Source organism: Perca fluviatilis, chromosome 3 (assembly GCF_010015445.1).
Source record: "Perca fluviatilis chromosome 3, GENO_Pfluv_1.0, whole genome shotgun sequence".
In the NCBI taxonomy this organism is placed as follows: domain Eukaryota; kingdom Metazoa; phylum Chordata; class Actinopteri; order Perciformes; family Percidae; genus Perca; species Perca fluviatilis.
In genome coordinates, this window is record NC_053114.1 from 17,721,396 (window position 1) to 17,743,393 (window position 21,998).

The 21,998-nt window shown below is 39.9% G+C and overlaps 1 protein-coding gene across 4 annotated transcripts; it reads left to right on the forward strand.

Moving 5' to 3' along the window:
* Positions 1-3,149: 3,149 nt before the first annotated feature.
* Positions 3,150-21,339, forward strand: LOC120555788 (SHC-transforming protein 1-like). Of its 4 annotated transcripts, XR_005638756.1 has the most exons (15): positions 3,153-3,438; positions 3,689-3,767; positions 3,866-4,401; positions 6,922-6,992; positions 8,093-8,153; positions 8,303-8,422; positions 8,546-8,596; positions 11,153-11,204; positions 11,337-11,463; positions 12,352-12,547; positions 13,001-13,073; positions 14,146-14,239; positions 14,356-14,503; positions 14,608-15,905; positions 19,983-21,339. XR_005638756.1 is itself a non-coding variant. In XM_039794859.1 (14 exons), exons 2-14 carry the CDS (start codon positions 3,716-3,718, stop codon positions 14,734-14,736), a joined length of 1,713 nt encoding a protein of 570 aa, XP_039650793.1. In that variant the 5' UTR covers positions 3,153-3,438; positions 3,657-3,715; the 3' UTR covers positions 14,737-14,948. The 4 variants fall into 4 exon arrangements, 3 of the variants coding, with proteins under 3 accessions (XP_039650794.1, XP_039650793.1, XP_039650792.1); XM_039794859.1 differs by lacking the exon at positions 19,983-21,339 and having other exon boundaries at positions 3,657-3,767; positions 8,543-8,596; positions 14,608-14,948; XM_039794858.1 differs by lacking the exon at positions 19,983-21,339 and having other exon boundaries at positions 3,154-3,438; positions 8,543-8,596; positions 14,608-14,948.
* Positions 21,340-21,998: the final 659 nt, after the last annotated feature.

The following is a 21,998-nucleotide window of genomic DNA, read 5'->3' on the forward strand; positions in this document are numbered from 1 at the left end:
GTTCTGTCTTTCTACCCAAACCACTCCCACCTATCGGTCTTCAGAGAGTGTTTTTTTTTTTTTCTTTTTTTCTTAATGTTCAAATAATAAGTGTCCCATTCTGTATTCAGATGATTCAGACGACTTTAACTTCTAAGAAGCAAAACAAGCTTTGTGTATATAACCTTGTGTATGTGGTTCTACTACAGTATATATAATGGTTTGTCATATGGATCTTGCTGAGTGTGAAACTATTTGGGTTGTTTTCCTCTGACTGGAGTTCCCCAAATGCTGTCTGTGCTTCATAAAAAAAGTGCTCCTGTTTTGTTTTCTCTAGTGGTGTTTGTTCTCTGATGGGGGGGGCCTCCCAAGGCTTGGTGATGACCTAACACCATCTTTAGAAATCCTAACAATGGGCTCTTCTCATCTCTCATGTTTTTTGCCTCCTCGTCTCCTTCTCTCCTCTGTCCTCCTGCCTGTGACCCCAAAATCGATCTTAGCACGCCGTCTTGAATGATGCCTCGATTCCTAAAATGCATCTTGAGGATAGAGGAGGCGTGCCAGAGGGGCTATGAGCGAGGATGCACATGCGTATCGTCTGCAGAAGTCCTTTCAGCACCTGTGACATAAAAAAAAAAGAAGAGGTGTGACACACAGCTGGAATATACAAAGCATGGCAGCTGCGCCACACATCCCATTTAATTGACATCGCTTTAAAATGACGACTCCGAAGCACAGATGTCTCGGTTTGATTTAATGCCCGTTGCCTCGACTCCTCTCTCCTCGCGCCTCTTCCTTGCCTCCTCCGCTCACCTCGCAGGTGGGAGGGACTAAGACGCGAGGAGAGGAATCAAAGATTTTCAAACTGAGAAATGAGAAGAGGGGATTCAGATTTTTTTTCATCCAGAAAGATACTTTTCAGGTGTTTTGTTAAATAAGCAGTTAGCGAGAACTTACTTGTAAATCCTTAGGCCTGTCGGTGTAGTTTATGACATTATGAAAGAATCAGGGTACTGGAAAGTTACGCAAAGTTGTTTTTAGTTGTTGTTTTTTCCAGTGTGTACTCGAGATCCTTTTTAAAAATGCCACTTAAATTAAATTAACCAATTAGGATAAGCAGGTGTTTACTGTATCAAATATTAAACATGAATTTTAACAATGCCGTAGTTGACAAAAAAAGCAAATATGGTTGCTTACAAATGCAATGGAGCACCTAGCTGCAACCGCCAGCCAAAAAAAGTCAATTCACCACAGCTGAGAAGGTCCCTCATCACTGGAAGTCAAACAAGTGGTCACAAAGTCATGCACATACTAATGATAAACCCTTGTAAATACAAGTGTACAAAAGAGATGTTGCATTGTATTAAACAAAAATACAATCATCCTGTTATTAAAGCCATTTGATAGTTTAAACATTTTAACAGTTGGAATCCAATTTGATAATGGTATTTGATAGTGAATCATGGAGACCAGTCGATGATGTGTGTGTGTGTGTGTGTGTGTGTGTGTGTGTGCAAATGCAGTATGCTGGGCTGTATGCAATGTAAAGCCCTGAGATGGGAGATGAAGTACTGAATATCATACTTATGAAATTGATTATGAAAGTATTTCTAGTATGATAAAAGGTACGCTGTGTGTGTAGGCTTTTTGTTGCTATGACTTCCATCAAAGTGTTTGAAGTATGTTAATTGACAACAAGTGTGTTTCTTTGCACTATGTAAATACAGTACTGGTAAAGGTCTTGTAACTAATGTGAACAAAAAAAAAAAAAAGAAAACGGTTCAATGAAGTACTTTTTTTCAGCGTGTTCCTCGTCTTTATATGGATATTTAAGACCGTCTCCTTCAGACTGTACATCACTAGCAACGTTGTTATAGGCTGTTTGTCATAATCCTGTTATCACTCCTAACCTATATGGACTGATGATTAACATCATTAAAATGTTGTTTAAGTAAATCCTTTGACTGATGCCTTGTCTTCTAGCCACTGTTGATTGTTTCATCTGCATGTACACCATTAGATTGCAGCAGAGCTGAAAGAGAATAGGAATCTTCAACTAGTTTGATAAATGATCAGTGATGATGAGGTGATTATTTATTTCAGTCACTTTCCGAGCAAAATGCCAACTAGTCTCTGTTTCCAGGTCCTGAAATGTGAGGATTCAACGCCTTTCCTTGCTGTGTACGATAGTAAATACGTCTTTGGCTTTTGGACTGTTGGTTGGATAAAACAAGCTATTTGAATCATGTCATGTTGGACTCTGAGAACAACAGGCTTTTTTTTAAAGTATTTTTGCAACATTCCATAGACCAAACAATACATCAATTAATTAAAAAGCCTTCAGATAATCAGTATAAAATAGTGAAGTAGTTGTTAGTTGGAGGCCTAGGTTGCAGTTTTACTAAACGTCCACTAGGAAGGGACAAAACTCTGCTGTTACACTACTTTATACACTCAGACTTGAAGACTTGTCTCTTTTTTTTTATATTGTCACATCCAGCTTATTTACATATACAGTTGTCAAGTTATTTGCAATTCAGCTGTTTTTTTGATGTTAGAAATAGTTCTTTACTCTTACATTTCTTTCATTTAATCTGTAATTCCAGGTCCAAGTATGGAAGTACTTTTACACTCTGCCTGCCTTTTGCTGTTGTTAGATATTTATCTTTTATTCAGGAATAAGTACAGTATGTAAAACACTCTTTAGTTGGTGCTTGGCATATTGCTCTGATTGGAATCAAACGGAAATGCAAATATTTCAGTTAAATCACCCTTCCTCTTCGCAGGTCAATTGAATATTACATGCAATAGGTACACTATGTAATCTCTTTTATTGTGTAAATCAAGTCATTTTGATCTATTTCTACAAAAGATGTTTTTTTAGATTAAGTGAAAACATTTTTAGGGGGAAAGCTGGTGTATTAATAACTCATCTGATGTTAGAAGAGAGGAATAGGGCGCTCATGTACTGTATTGGCTGTGTGTGTGTGTGTGTGTGTGTGTGTGAGAGAGAGAGAGAGAGAGAGAGAGAGAGAGTGTGTGTGTGTGTGTGCAGCATGAGTCACCCTACCGTCCTGTGATTGGATGGTAGTTTATGGGTAAGGGAGGGGGAGAGAGCCTTAGGGGCCGTCTGTCAATCTCTCCTCCGCTCCATTCACACATTCATCTGCATGCACCGTCATAGAGAGATAGAGGAAGTGAGCGAGAGTCTCTCATTCCTAAAAAAAAAAAAAAAGAGAAAAGTTCATTCATAAAAAAGCTGCACAGTTCTGCTGCGCCTCAGAAAGAAAAGACCGAGGGGAGGAAAGTTGATGTGGAGGTGAAGCCGAGCTGGAAGACTGGCAACTGCCTGAGAAAGTGTATGGGTTGTGTGAGAGTTATGATGGGGGTGTACACAGCATGACTAGAGCAAAGCAGACTGGACTGTAGACTACACAGGACATCCCCTGTCCCACGCTGGTGAGTTGAATCTACTGTAACGGACCGTAATAATTTGAGGACATAGTACGCCAGATGCTAAGCCATTTCCCAAACATCAACTGATAAGCAATTCAACAAAAATGTTCAACTTAATGTATTTCGAGCCTCCTGTTTTCTGCTTTCTGTAGTCAAATCTACGTTATCAAGTCGAACCTCTGTGTGTAATAACTGTGAATGTTTAGTCTAATTCCTGGCAGGGTTTCCTGCTCTCTTTTCTACTTTGTCCTAGTGCTCTCCCTTGTCCAGTTCCCTGATTATGAGAGAGCAAACCTTACCCAGGTTCAAATCACAGAAAGGACTCTCACCAGGTAGCTCATCACTTTATGTCATTACCGACATAATCAGTACAATGAAAATCACTGTGCTGTATATCCGATTGTCACACTTTCTGTTTCATCTCTTACAGGCATGCTGAAGCGCACCAAATACAGTCGTCTGCGCAACGATTCGCTGACCTCTCTGGAGGATCTGCCCCAAAGAATGCTGCCCCCTAGAGAGGACCTTTGCTTAGACTCTGATTTTGCCCAGCTGGATCCCGGGACGCCTACACATCACGGGCCGTCCACCCTGAGGGACTTCATCCCCCGTGTGGCCAACATCCGATTGCAAAGTCCTATTTCCCTGCGGGGCATGAGGGGACAGACGGACTCAGAGGACAGAACCATTGATGGACACACTGACAGACCCTTGTCCAGAGCAGAGTGGGGCTCAGGGAGATTTTGTAGCCAACCTTCCTTCAATTTGCCCCTATCCACTAATAACTTGGCTCTGCGCTGCACAAAAAGACCCATAACCCTGCATCGGATGGCCAGCCTGCCCTGGACCCCCGGCTGTCCTTGCTCACAACACAGAGACGGTCTCTGTCGTTTGAAGACCTCCTCGGCGGTAGATGACTGTACAGTGGAGGGGACAGCAGACAGAGTGGTTCACCGTCACATCAAGGTACCTGTCAAATGTTAACTAATAACACTCAGAAATCTAATGGTGTAGCAGACTGCGACTAAGAGTGTGGGATGGTCTTTGCCGTACTAATCTTCATGTTTTGACAATTTGTCTAAAATTGTGAATGTGTTCTTACTAAAATATTGTGTGTCAGTGTGAAAGCTTCTTCACTTTACACTGAAAGAAAGTCTTTACTAATAATTCCTACCAGTGTCAACACACACAGCCATACAGACCCATTGACACACGCACGCACGCACGCACGCACGCACGCACGCACGCACACACACACACACACACACACACATATTGACACTCTGTCTCCCTGTGCTCTTTCCACACCATCACACTCACTTTCGTACGTTCATCCCCTCCCTCTCAGATTAAGCTTCCTGTGTAGGCAGTAGTGACTCATCCTGGCTCTCTGCTTCTCTCTAGATCTGCTCTACTTCACTGTGTTTGTGTGTGTGTGTGTGTGTGTGTGTGTGTGTCTCTGAATGTATCCGGTATCAGCAGAGCCCATGCTGTCCTAGAACCGGAGGTGTGTCCGCATGGGTGATTAAGAGCAGGGCCTGTGAGCTGACCACTGATGGAAATGAGAACGGACTGTTTTATTGTCCTTTATAAACATACACACACGCACGCACGCACACGCACACATATTGATTTAAGTCTGGTCTTCATCAGTAGACTTACTCATCCTGCCTCCAGCCTATAGGCTCTGGTCTGCTCTGTTGAAGCGCAGGGCCAATAGAAGTGGGACTGGCCAAAGTGTATCCAGGCACATGGCAAAAATGTTGTCTGGTTGCATTAACTACATGTCAAGATGTCCAAAACTATTTCTTAAGTACAGAAGTTGCATATCGGATAACTATGGACAGGCTAGTCCACAGTTTTGGTCCATAAGCATAACTGTATGTGCATACATTTAATGCTCCACTTGATGATTGCCTGTGATGATTTCTCCTCTAGAACTATTAGCAGGTCAAAGTTTTCTTGTACTGTGAAATATCTCAACATTTACTGGATGGATTGGCACCGCAATTTTGTACAGACATTCTTCATTGGTACCAGATGATAAATCCTAACGACTTTTCATCTTGTGCCATTATAAGGTTTTGTGTGAAAGATTTTGTCAACTATTGTATGGATTACCATGATATTTGGTAGACATTTATGTCCCCCTCAGGGGGGTTGTAACAACTTTAGTGATCCCTTTTTTTATTCGCCGTCATCAATTCGTTAAATACCTTTTTTTTTTTGAATTAATGACCAATCCCTGAAGAACAAATGACTTTCAGCCTCAGCCGTAGTTTGTATTTTGTTCTAATAAGCAAATGTTAGCATACAATATTAAACTAAGATGGTGAACATTAAATCTGCTAAACATCAGCATGGTAGCATTGTTCCTGCCAGCATATTAGCATGCTGATGTTAACATTTAGTACAGCCTTACTCTTAGTTTTGTTTACTTGATTTTCTTAAATCGTTTTTTTATTGATTTCCTGGGTAGTCCAGCCTGCCAAAGATTGTCGATTCTTGAAAGACAGTCATGAAGAGAGAAAATAAAAGCATGACCGAAATGTGCAATGTCAGAAAAGATATGTTTTGATTTTTGCTATTTCTTGGAAAAATGCAGTATACAATAAGTGATCCCTAAACTTTTTGCCGCAGATTGAACCTGTCGCCAAGTCCACTTTAAACTTTCTTTCCTTGAATCTGCTCCAGTATTTATAATGTTTCTTGAGCAGTTGTTAATCAATTTAGATTTTTGAGGTCATTAGGAACTACAGATATACAGTTGGCTGTCATCTGAATAGCGGCGGTTTCTAACCAGATGCGCAAGTGAATCGCTTGAGCTATAAGAGCACAAAATGAAGCGCAGACCAACCAGACTCCATTTAAATAATCAATCATTTTAGGGTGTATAGAGCCAGCATATTTTCACATGGTAAATGGGTCAATTAAGGGTTTATTTCAACCAAACCAGAGTGGTGATTGTTGGAACAGTGGAAAGACGAACCAAAATGGCTTTTCATAGTTTTTTGTTTCTGTCGATTTTGATTTTACATTTTGATATTTGTTTACATGGAGTCTGGTGGGTTTAGCGATAGCGATCTCAGGGATGTTTTTATGTTTAAAAAAATGATCTTACTGAAAGATCTATCTCTGTCGGGATCCTTTCCATAATGTTTTAGACGCTTGGAACAATAATCTGAGCATATCAGTGGCAAAACAAGCACTTTTCTGACGTAAATTGAAGGTGCGTAATTGCCCATTAACTTACATTGTAGCTTGTTTTGGTGACTGGCGACTGCAGCAATCTTGCTTATTCTGGATCAATTTCAAAGAATCATGTTCCCATCAGTCACTTAAACACAAAACACATAGGAAAAACAAAGTTTTGCACACATAAGCACTCTGTCTAAGATCACTTAAGACTTTTATTATGGCTGTTTCTAGATATATTATTTTACATTGGAATCTGTGAATAACTGGTGTTTTGTTGTGTTTTACTAGTACATGGGTAGTGTGGAGGTGACCCAGTCCATGAGAACCCTCGACTTTGATACAAGAATGAAAGTCACACGGTAGGAGGTCCTCCCACTACCACAGTGCACACACACAAACACACACACACATACGCACGCACGCACACACTCTTTCTCTCTCTACTGTATGTGTGTGCATACATGTGTATAATGGTTTTTTTTGTCATGAGGTTAACATAATGATAGAATTCTATCAACTGTTTGGAATTCCGTCCATTATCACATATGGTCTCCTTCACTAACAAGAGGAAACTGCTTTATAACATACAGTATAGTCGCCAAGCAACACGTGTGGTTTATTTGAAAAATGTTTCAAAGAGGGAAATCAAATTAAATGTATAATGTTTCATAAACCGGGGCTTTCTCCTCATTTGATATTGACATCCTTGTGCTGGATGCCATAACACCGAAGGACACAGCTACTTCTGTTCACAACAACACTGCTGAATGATGGGGCAGAAAATCTAATTAGATGAATTTCCTCCCAATGATCTCTCATAGTCTTATTAAGAGGAGAGAGAGAGAGAGAGAGAGAGGGAGCGAGACCTCAATCAATTACATACAATTTGTTTTCAAGGAGAAGAAAAGCATTTCCTGGAAAAAAAAGTCTTGTTTCCTAGATAGTGGGATGTTACTTATGTGTGTGTGTTGTGGGTGTTTGTATGGTTTGGCCTCTCTGACCCAAGCGTCAGCTCTCTGAAAACAAGCAACTGCAAAGCTCTGAAGAATTGACAGCCTTAATATGAGCACACATACCAGGAGTATTTTTGTAGCCAATCTTATCATAGATCAGTCAGTGTTTTAATCGTTGAATCTATCTCCTTTTCATCTATATATTTTTGTATCTACTGTATGTATAGCTTTACCTAAACAGGCAAGTACATGTTGCTGACAATACCTTTGCTTGTTGCATGTTGCAGTACAGTTTCTTGTAAAGTAGTTTCCTTCCTCATGTTCTCACATGCAAGTCACATGTTAGCAGGGCACTCTGGATCACATATTTACAAAGGTATCTCTGTGTTTGGTGTGTGTATGTGTACATGTTTATAATCTGTGTGTGTGTGTGTTTGTGTGTGTGTGCGTGTGTGTGTGTGTGTGTGTGTGTGTGCACGCGCGCCCGCATGCGTGTACATGCACAGTGAAGCAATCAGCAGACTGTGTGAGAGGACATCAGCCAAGAGAGCAGTGAAAACTAAAAGGGTAAGACACACCCAACACACACACACACACACACACACACACACACACACACACACACACACACACACACACACACACACACACACACACACACACACACAGCAATCAACACAGACACAACTAGAATAACTGATTTTTGTCATCATCAGCCTGTATGCAAGGGACTGTCTTCTCTTCTGGGTCAAATCAACCTACAGTTTTCTGGGAGCAAGAGCATTCTCACTGTCTCCACAGACAGCGTGACTCTGATTGCTGCCTCCTCCTTACAGGTGACAGCTTCAGCACGCTTAACCAAATTCTAACTGTCATACATCTAAATTATTGCATTGCATTAAAAAAAAAAAACTTCTGTGCTTCTGTTTTTCTCTCTCTCTTTTCCTCATCTTCAGAAGATTGCCCACCACCCCATGCAGGCCATTTCATTTGCCTCAGGAGGAGATCCAGTATGTTCATATTCTCAAATGTTTCACATGTACATGGGCAGACAGGGACACAAACACACACACATACACAGTGAGTAATTTGATTACAGCTGGGTTTGCTGCCATTTATGGAGGATTGAATTATTTCCTACCCCAACCCTAGAGCCCTCTTTACTTTTAATTGGTGGTGCGAGGTTTGGGCCCGTATTTATCAAGCCAATAAAAGTGAAATGTTGGACTTAAATGAAAGATAAATAAGATAAGTGAAATAAATTAATAAAATCCTTCACTCTTACTACTCGCAAACTTAAGAATACATGTTTTTTATCAAATTTCCTTTTGACTGAAAATGCTTACTTAAAAACAAGAGAGCCACAAAAGGTGTCTTTTTAATTTATTTATTTCATTTGTATTGGTATCCAGAGCATTACAGAAAAACATTAACCATTAAAGACATCTTGCATCCTTCCCAGCACCCAAAATAGACAGACAAGCAATAGAATCCACATCAGTAAGATCAAAAAGCATCTGGCCAACCTCCTGGTTATTACCCGTCACATTTTTCATGGACTTCACATGTAGATAATAAAAATAGAAAACAAACAAACAAACAAACAAAACACTTGCCTGTATTTTTTTTGTGCATAATCTTCAATAAAAGTCTTAAGAGTAGATTCAAGATGACTGCAGTACAAAAACAAGTGAGCACACACCTTCTGAGGCAAGTATGGACATTATTGTACAAAATATCATTGGTAATGATGAATAAGTTATCTGAAGCAATATGTTTAATTCACCATAGCTTCAGCGTACTTTTATGAAATTTGATTAAAAAATGTAATAGGATGTTACAACACTTTGCGGGATGCAAATAAACAACATTTAGCCTTACATTGATTTTGTTTGCAATCACTTTTCATGCATCTTCATTGTCTGCACGTATCAATGTGGCACTAAATTCTCCTATTATTTAGATTTCTTTAATGACTTCCTCTCTACCAGCAGAAGTTTCCTCCCTGTTTCACTTTGGTTTTCTTGTTGTTTCAGACACTTTCTCATCATTGTATATTATAAATAGATTAGAAAGTTGTCAATTGCAACTGGAAGGATTTTACACAAATAAAACAAAAGAAAGAAATAATTACATGTTTGGCAGAATATTACTGGACAACTGTGAGGACTCAAATGGGTAAATACTTATCTTTGATTGGCTTTTCGGTATATTGCGTTACTATAAGCAATTTATAAAATAATTTCTTGTGACTTAATACAACCATCAATCAATGACTCAATCAACTTTATTGGTCACATAAAATCGCACAAGCTACAATTCCAGTGAAATGTAACCCCATCAAAGCTGGTTTGTGCTTTCATCATCTTTACACCTCGACGAATCTGTGTCAAACTAATTACTCGTATCAATTTTTTTCTTTTCCCCCTCTATGCCCGCATTATTTCCATATGACACACTATGGGTTATTTATCCTGAGTGAAAAAAGAAGAAAAAAATCAATGCTGCACAGTTAATGACTGTCTGAACAGCCAGCAGGACATGTCCGACCCTGCTTAATAAACTGCTTGACTAACAAAATCTGTTATTTATGGTTTGCGTCCACTTTTTCAGCTCAAACAGCTGAGTACACGCTCTAATATTTCATTGCCATTTTGATACTGCGACATCACACTGGCCAAAGATTGTAGAGGACATGGAGGCAGTTTCTCTCTGGGAAACACAACACCAGCAAAGCTATGGATGGGATTATAGCTCGCTGTTTAATTAATTAGCTAAAATAATCTTGTAGTGTGCTCTAAGCCTCGGCTCTGTTGGCTTGGACACATAGAAGATAGCGGGGGGAATTAAATCAATCTGCCACAGAGGCTTTATGGTGAAACATATTCAGCTGACTCTGCTCTAGTATTAGTATCAGAGAACCACTGATAGGGAGTGAATTAATTAAACCGAGAATACACGTGGATGTCCATTTACTGAAAATGTCTGCTGTGTTTTCAATGATCAAATTAGGAAAAGATTAGAAATCGCAAGGCTAATTACAGATCCTAAACCCACCAGATGTACAGGTTATTAAGTGAACTACACAACAACAACAACAACAACAACAGTCAAGAGGTTTTTCAGTGACCTTGTGCACAGAGAAATACAGAGAATACCTTTTCAAGCGAGATTATGTAACTTTTGAAAGAAGAAATAACACATTCCTTCTTTTACAAATGAAAAGTTGAATGCATGGGCAACAAAATGCACCATTGCTAAATTCAATACACTCAGGGGTTTTGCTGCTAAAGCCTTACTTGGTCTGGTATGACCAGTAGCTTATGGTGGCTAATGTTAGCAAACTTTAGACAGATACTGCTGTGTAACTGACATTATTATTATTATTATGTCAACTTTCGGACTTCATTATTGTCTTATCTACTTGTGCTACTGTTAAACTATAAGCTACGTAGACACTTTGTTTATATTAGCATTTAGCATCTTGTAACTGCCATTTTGTGGCCACAGTGGCCGCTGTTCAGCTTTCAGTAACACTTGTTATTTTTCTCTCAATTGTTTTACAGGACATGGCAGATTACATCGCTTATGTTGCCAAGGACCTCGTCAATCAGAGAGGTGGACAGTTTAATTTCACCTTACGATAAGCGCGGCTTCCATTGGACTTTCTGCCTTCATTGTGTAAATGCACAACCTTTTACAGCCAATTATTATGAAAGAAACATGTCTCTCTTTCTCTCTCTCTGTCAGCATGTCACATCCTGGAGTGTCCCCGGGGTTGTGCCGGTGAGGTTATCAACAGCATCGGTCAGGCTTTTGAGACTCGTTTCCGCCAACTTCTCAGCCACACACCATCGCTCCTCTCCAACAATCCCAGGTTGTCCTTCTGTCTACTATAGCTGTCTTATTGGTGTGTTTAATGTACTGTATTTTTTACCCATCTGATCACAAGTGCAATTTAGACTCTCTACATTGGCCTATAATTCTTTTTCACTGGGTTTTATGATAGCATAGTTCTTTTTGAGTTTGAGTTTGATCCGGGGCGCCTCATCCTTGGGTTACTTGGTTTTTGTGTTTGTAGATTTGTGTAGAGCTGAAAGATGAGTTGATAAAACAATTAGATGAAAGAAAGAAAATGAAACTACAATTATTTTGATACTGTAGTAATCGTTTGATTAACGTTTCAAGCAGAAATGCCAAACATTTGCTGGTTCTAGCTTCTCAAATGTGGGCATTTGATACTTTACTTTATCTTTTAGACAGATAATCTAGAAATACTGTACATAGTAGCAGCAGCAGCTTTGAGTTTTGCCCTAAGTTGAACAAAACGTGCAATGTGAAAATGTCGCTTTGGGAATTTGTGATAAGTATTTTTCACTATTTAATCTTCCATAACCGAACCAAAACAACAATTGGCAGATTAATCAATAATGAAAATAATCATTAGTTGCAGCCATTTCTTTGTGTAGCACAGTTTTTGGGTGTTTAAATCCAAACGCGCAGAAGGACTCAATTTTATTCAGTAAACTCAAAGGAATCTATGCTTTTGATTGAAGTATTTGTCTCTATCTTTGTAAGTGTTCTTGTGTGTGTGTGTGTGTGTGTGTGTGTGTGTGCGTGTGTGTGCGTGTGTGTGTGTGTGTGTGTGTGTGTGTACTCATCTTGACTGCGTATGCGTGTGCATTAGTGCAGCAGTAACAGTCATGTCACAGTTTCTCCTCAGCGGAGGCAGTGAGGTGAGCATCATGTAACTTTCTGCGTGCAGGTCAGCAGCAGTGCAAATCTGTCACAAATGGAGCCCGGAGGAGACAATAACAGACCAAAGGTTAGAGCAGGAAGGCGAAGAAGCCAGGAAGCACCGCGACTACTACAATGTGATCCCAGGAAAGACGCCGCCCGCTGGTGGAATAGAGGACCTGCGGATTACAAGAGAGGACAAACAGGATGCTGACATACAAGGGGTAAGGGCCCACTGACATTGTGCAGTTGTAAATGTTACAATGGTTTAATATGTGTGGCATTATATCATTATGTCAGTAATGGACTGCTTAATTTGAAGTATGTTGATGTTTTAAAGATAATTTTACACTTTAAAAAGAAATAAATAATCTTTTTTTTTTATCTGTTGGCCACTGAGCAGAAGCAGTTGAGCTTTAAGTGCCTTGCTCAAGGACACCTCAGTTGTTGGTAATAATTTCCCAGAATGATTGTGCTAGTCTGGGAATTAAGTCAGCGACTTTCTGGTCACGTCACACACACACACACACACACACACACACACACACACACACACACACACACACACACACACACACACACACACACACACACACACACACACACACACACACACACACACACACACACACACACACAGACCCCCTGTGTGTATGACTCATCTAGTGCTGTTGCAGGTTTGTTCATCTCAGCCTGTTTCACTGTGTGAGAACTGCTCCATCACAGAAGAAACTCCAGCTCCACCTGCAGGTAAAACTCATCAATACACTGCCAGCCCAAGTTAAAATGGTTCTACATAACTGTATATGTCTGTATGTATGATACTTCATTAACGTGTGTTGCTCTGTGACTATGTGCATGAGAAAGTGTAGTTTAAACTCACAGGGTTAATTATAGTTCAGGTAAACTTTGTTTAAAATGATCACATCAGATTTAAATTCAATTCCATCTGTGCTGCGTCATTTAAATTTAAAACCTGATTTAATAAAACGTACATAGTTAAATGGTTTGAACCAATGTGCAATATTAGTTTAAACCACAATTGACAATACTATAGGCCAGAATAAAAAATTCTGATCAAAACAGTCACAGAGCCACCAGACAAAAACCCAGAGCCACCACTGCAACATCATGCAGCAGTTACCGCAGCTATCGGAATGAAAACTGTTATTTGTACTTCACACACTTAGAGCTGTAGGAGAAGAAAGAGTGGCGCCAGCAAGATTTTCGCTCACTGTTATGTTTTGATAGCAGCTCCCAACTTTTCTGTTGAGTCTATTAGACACCTCAACTGTCAGTTTAAAGTTAACCACAAATCGGAGTTTAAATTTGAGTTTTAAAATCTGGGGCTGATTTAATAGTAGTTTTAGAGTAAAATGAGATTTTAAGAAAAGTCTACAATAAAACCTATATATTTAACTTTAAGTTTAAAGATTTGGTGCAAAAGAATTGTAAAGTGATAGCCTGGGTAAACCCTGACGAACTTCCGGCAAAATTTGAGATTTGCTCCACTCTCAGTTACAACTGAGAAGGGTCTGTGTCAACCAGGCTAGTAAAGTGAACCATAATCAATAAAACAATGCCAATATAAATTTAAAAATGAATGGGCAACTCTCTTTTTTGCTTCAGCCTAATCCTTTCAGTCACTATTTACTGTTAGAGTATATACACTGTGATATCTATATAATTGTTGTTTTTATGATGTCTGAATAAACTACTACTACAACAACAACAATAATAATCCTGGTTTATAGCTAATCCCACTTGGAGCAACCCATCCTTGTCAGCTGTTATATTCCTTATATATTTCTATCTCCATCAGACTCGGTGGTATCGGCGGTCAGTGCTAAACGGTGTACCCCACTCTCTGACACACAGATCCACCTGATCCAGGAGGAAGGCTGGTTCCACGGCAGGTGGATAACCAACATCCCTCTTTCTTGACTACCAGTGAATTACTTTCATGTAATGTCTGTCTGCTAATGCATATCTCCCTCTTCCTTTCTCAGTAACTTTGTGTCCTTCATCCCAGGTTAGGAAGAGAGCAGGCGGAGTCACTTCTCACCTGTAGTGGGGATTTCCTGGTCAGAGAGAGCAGCTCTGCCTCTCGTCAGTATGTACTCAGCGGGATGGAGGGAGCCACCGTGCGGCACTTACTGCTGGTGGACCCACATGGGCAGGTCAGAGTTGTGCTGTTGGATTTTAAATACACAAAGCATGAGACGAGGCAAATGGCAGCTGGCCTTAATGTTTAACCTTGTTGTCTGTGTCTTTGTGTAACCAGGTGCGGACTCGTGATCAGGTGTTTTTGAGTGTGGGTCACCTGGTGCGTTTCCACATGGAGAACCAGATGCCCATCGTCTCTGGAAGCAGTGAGCTGTGTCTGAAACAGCCAATCCTACAAAGACACTAAAACACACATTTATAGACCGTCACATGCATATATTAGCCTTCAGCAGTGGTTCTCCTCAATGGTTTTTGGAGCTGAAGCACAATGTGCTAAAGCAAAAAAATAAAAAGGAAATGTTTAAACCTTTCAACACTTTTAAATCAACCTGTCAACATGTGAGATACCACTTCCTAGAATATTTTATTATTTGGTCATTAAAGTTCATATATTATATACGTGAATTGTTTGATTTTCTTACCATTTGAGTAAATTCTCACACGCCCCGTGTTGAGAACTGGCCTGCAGAACATCCTGTCTCTCTCTCTCTCTCTCTCTCTCTCTCTCTCTCTCTCTCCCAGGCTGAATTTGCTGGTGTTTTAAGTCAAAGCACAATCACTGATATCAGAAGGAATTTACCACAATGTTGGCAGACTTTCAGAATCATTTTTGACATGGTTTCTTGTGTTCATTTGTTTTGATTTGTTATTGCCTTGTGTCCTCATTTCCATGCTTGAGTTTTGAAACCCACTTATTTGTTACATTCTGTAATAAATAATTCAAATGCTACAGAAACAGATTTGCAGTTTAGTCTTAGATGAACTGGTAAATATGCAAATAGTAATGTTTTTGTTCCACATAAAGTGTAATCAAATACATTTTCAGTTCTTTTACAGAATGGATTACTGGACTTTGTCTGACATTTTTTTTATTGGTAATCCTCCAACCACAAAAACCCAACTTTATTTCTTCTTACACTTCCAGTAATCCAGGCTACTTTATCGTACAGTACAAAAGGTAATTGCTATTTTTAGGTGCAGGCTCTAGGGAGGTTGTAAGTGCATTGATTTGTCCTCCAAATTTCATGATTATATCAGAAAACAGCAAATTACCAGATGACAGACACATCGTAAAAATGAGTTAATGGAAATAAAATATTTATAGAACATAAAAATGATATTCACAAACAACTTTTTATTGTGTCAATGTTTTATTAACATGTGTAGCTGAGACATAAAGGTGTAATTTGTTGTCTTATTTTGGAAGGTGTCATTAGTTTCCTGTAGAGTTAAACAGCCAATCAAAGTGCTCAATGCAATCTGCTACACAAAGGAAGGAAGAGTTGATTGATTTAATATTTCTTGTTTTACATTCTGGTATGGAATGTGACCAAAGACACGAGTCAAGAGCCTCTGGTAAGATTTTGTAGACACAGGAACACACATGCTTAACTAGGCTAACAATGGTAACTCGTTCAGTATATAAATAACGTTGCAGTAATAATGCGGATACGACTAACCAAATTAGCCAATATGTAAATAATGTAATAAAAAACCTTAACCGAAAATACGCTTTATTGATTACTATTGGCCACAGACCCACTTGATTTAAAAGGATAAATGAGAAGAGGCGTTAAGTAAAAATAGAAATACTATAATATAAAAATGCTCTATACAGTTGTGCAAAATGGCACTTAAGTAAAAGTACATGCTATTATTAAAAAGTTCTTAAAGTATTAAAAGTACTAAAAGTACTCAAAATTCAGAAACCCCCTGCATGCATTTATGTACAATCATAATCTGTAGCTAACGTTAACGTTAGAGTAACAAGTAAATGTAACATTAGTAAGTAGGGTAAATAATACATTATTTCTCACTGAATGTAGCTAGTGGAGAAGTAGCTAGCTAGGTAATGCTTTCCACAGCTAACTACTTGCTAAAGTTAGCTGGGTATACGGCTCACATCTAGCAACGCAGACAGGAATCGTAGGAAATACCGTCAAGTTAAATCTTTAGTAACAGAATACTACAGACAGAAAGACTGCTCAGCTCATATTCTGGTTGTGAAATTTGTGCTGGGGGTAATTTTTCAAGGCTGGGCGCCGCCGGGGTCTTTCTTCCGGCTGCCGCCTAGCTAGCTAATTGCGTACAGCACCGGAGGAGCTAGCTACTGTAGCATAACACAGGTGCATCTCCTCCTTAATCAAACTCACTCTCACTCACTCTCTCTCTCTCTCTCTCTCTTTCTCTCTCTCTCCCTCTCTCCGTCTCTCTCTTAATGTCAGCTTCCACTTTTACTAAAACTAGAAAGAAAACTAAGTAACAATTTACTTGGGCTAATTGAATAATAAACAAATAATAAATAAATCTGGCCACTCCCTTTGGCACTAACTGTTACCTACATTCCCACTATAAACAAAGTCATTGTTTTTGCACTGTGATTTAAAATACTCCTATTACACTGACGTTGCACTTACTTTATGTGTGTATAGTATTAGTAACTATATATTTTTTAAATTCTGTTTTATGTGTGTGTGGTGTAGCGTAAAGGGGAAAGTCTGGATTGACTTCTGGATATTGCACCGGATGTCCCTTGCCTTGCAATACTGCGTTCGTTTTGGGTACAAACACGGACATTGTGCAACAAGGCAGGCCTGCTTGGTTCTTTTAGGGGAATGATTGTAAAGATTTACAAGAATATGTTTATGGCATTTACTCTCTAACTGGGACGTTTTGGGACTGATTGGCGGTGATACACTGGTAAGAGCAAATGACGTTTAACCATGTATCCAGCTAATTTAAATAGCTCACGTTACTGTATTCGGTGAACAGTTAACTTCATTTAATATTGTCTGTGGCGTGTTCTTTTGCGGGTGCAAATGTTCCACCAAAACAAGTTCCTTCCCGAGTCCATTTAGCAGATCAACCGTCTTTGCGACAGGAGCTTAGCGCCACCCAAGACAATTGTGAATGGTAAAAGAAATGCAAACAACCCAGAGCGTATTTTTCTCCTATCTAGGAATGTATGTGTGGAGGGGCCAGACCTTACTCCGCAGTGCTGTGGAGATAGGTCTGGCAATGTGAGACTAAAGCTGCTTACACACCAACCACGCGGCCGACCGTCGGCAGAAAAGCCCGTTAATGACCTTAATCTTCTGACAAAAGTAGTCAAGACTGCATCTAAAATCATTGGGTTTTCCCTTGAATCGCTCCAACACATTTACTGGAAACGCAGTATAGTACAGGAGAAGCTTGCAGGCAGTTTTGACTTACATGAGCTGTTTAGGTTTAATTACTTATGTTAACTAGCATTTTAGTTAGAAATAATTAGCCTGTGTCCATGTTATCTCCTTACATATACCTACGCTCTCCGTCTCTGCAAGATTGGGAATGATTGAGATTTCTCTTGGCACAGCTACCAGAAGACTTACAACTTTCAGACAGGTTGCTCATGTCACATTTACTTTGTCTCTCTCGGTTGGAGGCTGCTCAGTAACGCTCAGTGCTCACCGGAAAAGTGCTTCTAATATCCTTCACTGGTCTCCGTCCAGAGCAACGGGCAATCTGTTGGTCCATTCTTATATACTGTCTATGGACTCTAGTCACGCTCATTTCGCTCCCCATTTCCAGGTCAGCACTCTATTTATCAGATGGGTCATTTGAGTCCGACTGCCGGCAGTGCCTGCCACGCCGATTATACATGTCAAATCGGCCATGATGAAGGCCGACGGCCCCTCGGACGGACGTCGGCACGGAACACACTGAACAGACTGGAGTCACTGACCTCGCCAGACTGTCCAACGGCCGATTATTGGCTCTATGTGTCCGGGCCTTTAGGCTATGTTTAGACGTAAATGTTCTGAAGAGAAAACGCAAAAGTGGCGTTTGCGTTCTCACTTTTTATTCCGCGTTTAGACGAGCGTTTTGGGGGAGAAATCTGCGTGCATATGGTGACGCAAAAGTGTGTGAAATTCGATGTAGTATGCACACCAGGCGGCTAGGTGGTAGTGTGAACCATCCTTCTACTTCTCTCCCTCTCCTCCTCCTCTCTCCCTCTCCTCTCCCTATTAGCGCGAAACCAAAACATGGCGAAGCGAACAACAAAAGCTGACAATTTTGTCTGGACAGACGAGGAGGTGGAGTTATTGCTCCAAACAACCTTAGATTACAAAGCCACAAAGGCAAGTTCACAACAGGGCGTGGACTGGGAGTCCTGCCAGTCAAAATATATAGACATATGGACAGAATTTCTTCAGCAGCATCCTGTACCTGGAGGGACGTCATATCCACACGAGAAAGACGCTATCTGTAAAAGTCAAATATCATCAAAGCTGAAATACTTCCGGACCAAGTATAGGCAGACTGTGGATACCCAATGGCGGAGTGGACATGGGCGAGTAATCACTCTATATTTTGATTTATGTAACGAAATATGGGGTGCTACCGTGAGCAGATCGGAGTAGACTTTTGCGTTTTTACCCTTTAGACGGCAACATGACGGTGGAGCGTTTTTAAGATTTCCACTCTGGAGGGTGGTTTCACTTTTTTGTGTTTTTAAGCCTCAAAAACACATCTGGCACAAAGGCACATGTGATAAAATATTTTGTCGTTTTCACCCGCGAGCGTTGTCGTGTAAACAGGGCCTAAGGGGAACATTCATGAGATAAGAAATGCACTTTGAATAACGCTACATCTAACGTTAGCAACCTGATCTCGCTCCGTTGATTCCAGCACACAAAAGGGGCTAAAATAAAATAAAAAATTGAATTTCCAACTGTTCGGTAACTTATTGGTGGAGCTGCTGCAATTTGTTGATGGAAAAAAAAAACGTAACAGAGAAGACATGGTTGACATGGAGGAGATTCAAGTGTCCCAGAGGTAATGAAATCAAGAGTACAGTCATAGGAGGTTTACAGTTGTTTTGGTCTGTTGGAAATTTGTAAAGTGTTTAAAATTAATTATTTTGGGTTTAATAATGCAAAGGACAAGGTAGTCTTGGTGGGAATAATATTGGGTGATAATATATTGAGCTACTACATGAGAAGGAGCTGGAGTAAAGGAAATATATAGCAAACTCTTGTTTATTTCCTCATGACAAAATAAAATGCAAGTGAAATATGCAAAAGTAGTATGCATCTACTAAGAATTAGTAGAATGTGTACTTATAAAATAAAACTACATTATTTTACACAAATATATATATGTGAATTTCATTTAAATGCAATGTCTAGTGGCTAATGAACCATTATAATGGGCAAATGTACTATATATATTTATGTCCCATCAGTTTTGCAGGTGAGGAATTGTGTCACAGGTGACTTAACTAGCAGATTATAAGAACCTGATAATGATGATGAAATGTGGTTTTTGAAAACATACAATTTTTTTTTTTTTTAATTCATGAAGACCAATCTGTATTGGAATGTGGTTTACCTGAGAACCTCTTGTTTAAAGTAACATATCCTGATCCCCTTTCTTTCTTTTTGCTCTTAGTTTTTGGAGGTGAAAATTCTAGCAAGGAACCATCAATAATTGACACAGAATTTGAAGAGGAAATGGGCAGGTGTCCTCTTTGCTCAGATAAAAAAAACACAGCAAAGTCTGACAGCAGAATTACAGCATATGGCAAAGAACACCAAGCAGTTGCAAACAAAAAACAACTTTTGAGCTCATGTTCTCTGAAATTTACCTGTCTGGGAAGAGAATATGGTCAACTGAAGTTGGTCATAAACACAACACTGTACCACTTCACCTGCTCTCTAAGAACACATCGCAAGAAGAAGCACAGTGGAGCCTGCTCTTGAAGAACACATTGCAAGAAAAAACACAGTCTGAAGTAGAGAACAAAGAGCTGAAGAAACTTCTGAACTCCACTTAGTAAAACTTCACTCTTCTGGGAAGTGAGTATGGCCAACTGAAGCTGCTCATTAACGCAACACGGTGCAACTTCACCTTTTTGTCTGCTGAAACTACACAGCTGAGCCTGCTCTTGACGAACACATCACAAGAAAAAGCACAGTTGCAAGTGGAGAACACAGAGCTGAACATGTTTCTAAATTCAACACTGGAAAACTGACCTTGTGGAAGAGGAGAACAGGCAACTGAACCTGCTTCTGAATGAATTATTGCACAGCATCACCATGGAGTATGAAACAATGAACAACAATCCTCTATGCAGCTGGCAGCAGAAAGTCAACGCCAGCATTTAATGCTGTTCTTGTTCTCATTTAAATCTGTCCTTCCTCTGGAAATTCTGCAACAAGGACACACTGCAGTGCAGAAGTGGGGAAAAGCTCGCAGGAAGAGCCTTGACAAGAGGCTTGACCTGGCTGTTGTCTTGAATGCCGAAGACAAGGCATTCTTGACCAACATGACTTTTCAGTTTGTACAGCAGCACCCTCAAGAAAACTCTCGGGATCGCGTGGATCGGGTTGCAGGACATGGTGAAGGAGGGTGTCCACTTCTGGGTCAATGGAAACAGAATTCAAAGAATTTTTATATACTGGAATGACCTGGACCCAAAGAAGGCCGTGGCCTCTTGGGACAAAGACCGAGCAGGACAGGACTGTGTTGCCATTGTCCAGTGGAGTCACATTGGACAGGAGAATTACTTAAACTCCTGGGAAGACATAGTTTGTGGTGGTGACCGTGCCTCTTAGTTTGTACTGAACGACAGACCTGCATGTTGTTAAGCTGTGGAGGAAAAGCAACATCTCACTCTCAGGCTGAGTTTGCTGGTGTTTACTCAAAGTCTACATGTAAGCGTAATCTAAGCACCATCGCTGGTGTCGTGAGGGAATTACTTTCGGAATGATTATCTTACATATTAAATTTCTCTTGTTTTTATGTTTTTATTCGTTATTTATTTGTGTCCCCATTTCCTATTCTAAAAATAACTTTTCATTCCACTTGTCTGTTGCATTCTGTATGAAAAATTAAAATGTTCTCTGTAACCCAAATCTACAGAACGAGATTTGCAGTTTAGTCTCAGATAAACTGGCAAATACGTAAAAAGTAATGTTTTTATTTCCCGTAAAGTGTAATCAAATATATTCAGTTCTGTAACAGAATAGATGACTGGGCTTTGTAATTTATTGCATTTTGTTTACTTATTTTGGTGGAGTCCAAGGTGGCATTACTGTTTCCTGTAGAATTCAACAGCAAATCAAAGTGCTGCACAAAGACGTGGGATAGTTGATTGACTTAATAGTTGCTGTTCTTTTACAGGCTGGTGTCAATGTTACCAAAGACACATGGAGTCAAGAGTGTTATGTAAGATTCTTTTGAGACACACACACCAATGCACACATGATTAACTGCAGACAGGAGATTGTTCACTTTACTGTAGTCTCACATTGCCAGACCTATCTCCACAGCGCTCCGGAGGAAGGTCTGGCTAGTCCACACAACATTCCGGGATAGGAGAAAAACGTCCTCTGGTTTATTGGCATTTCTTTAAACCAATCACAATCATTGGGCTGTGCTAAGCTCCAGACGCAGGTACGGTCC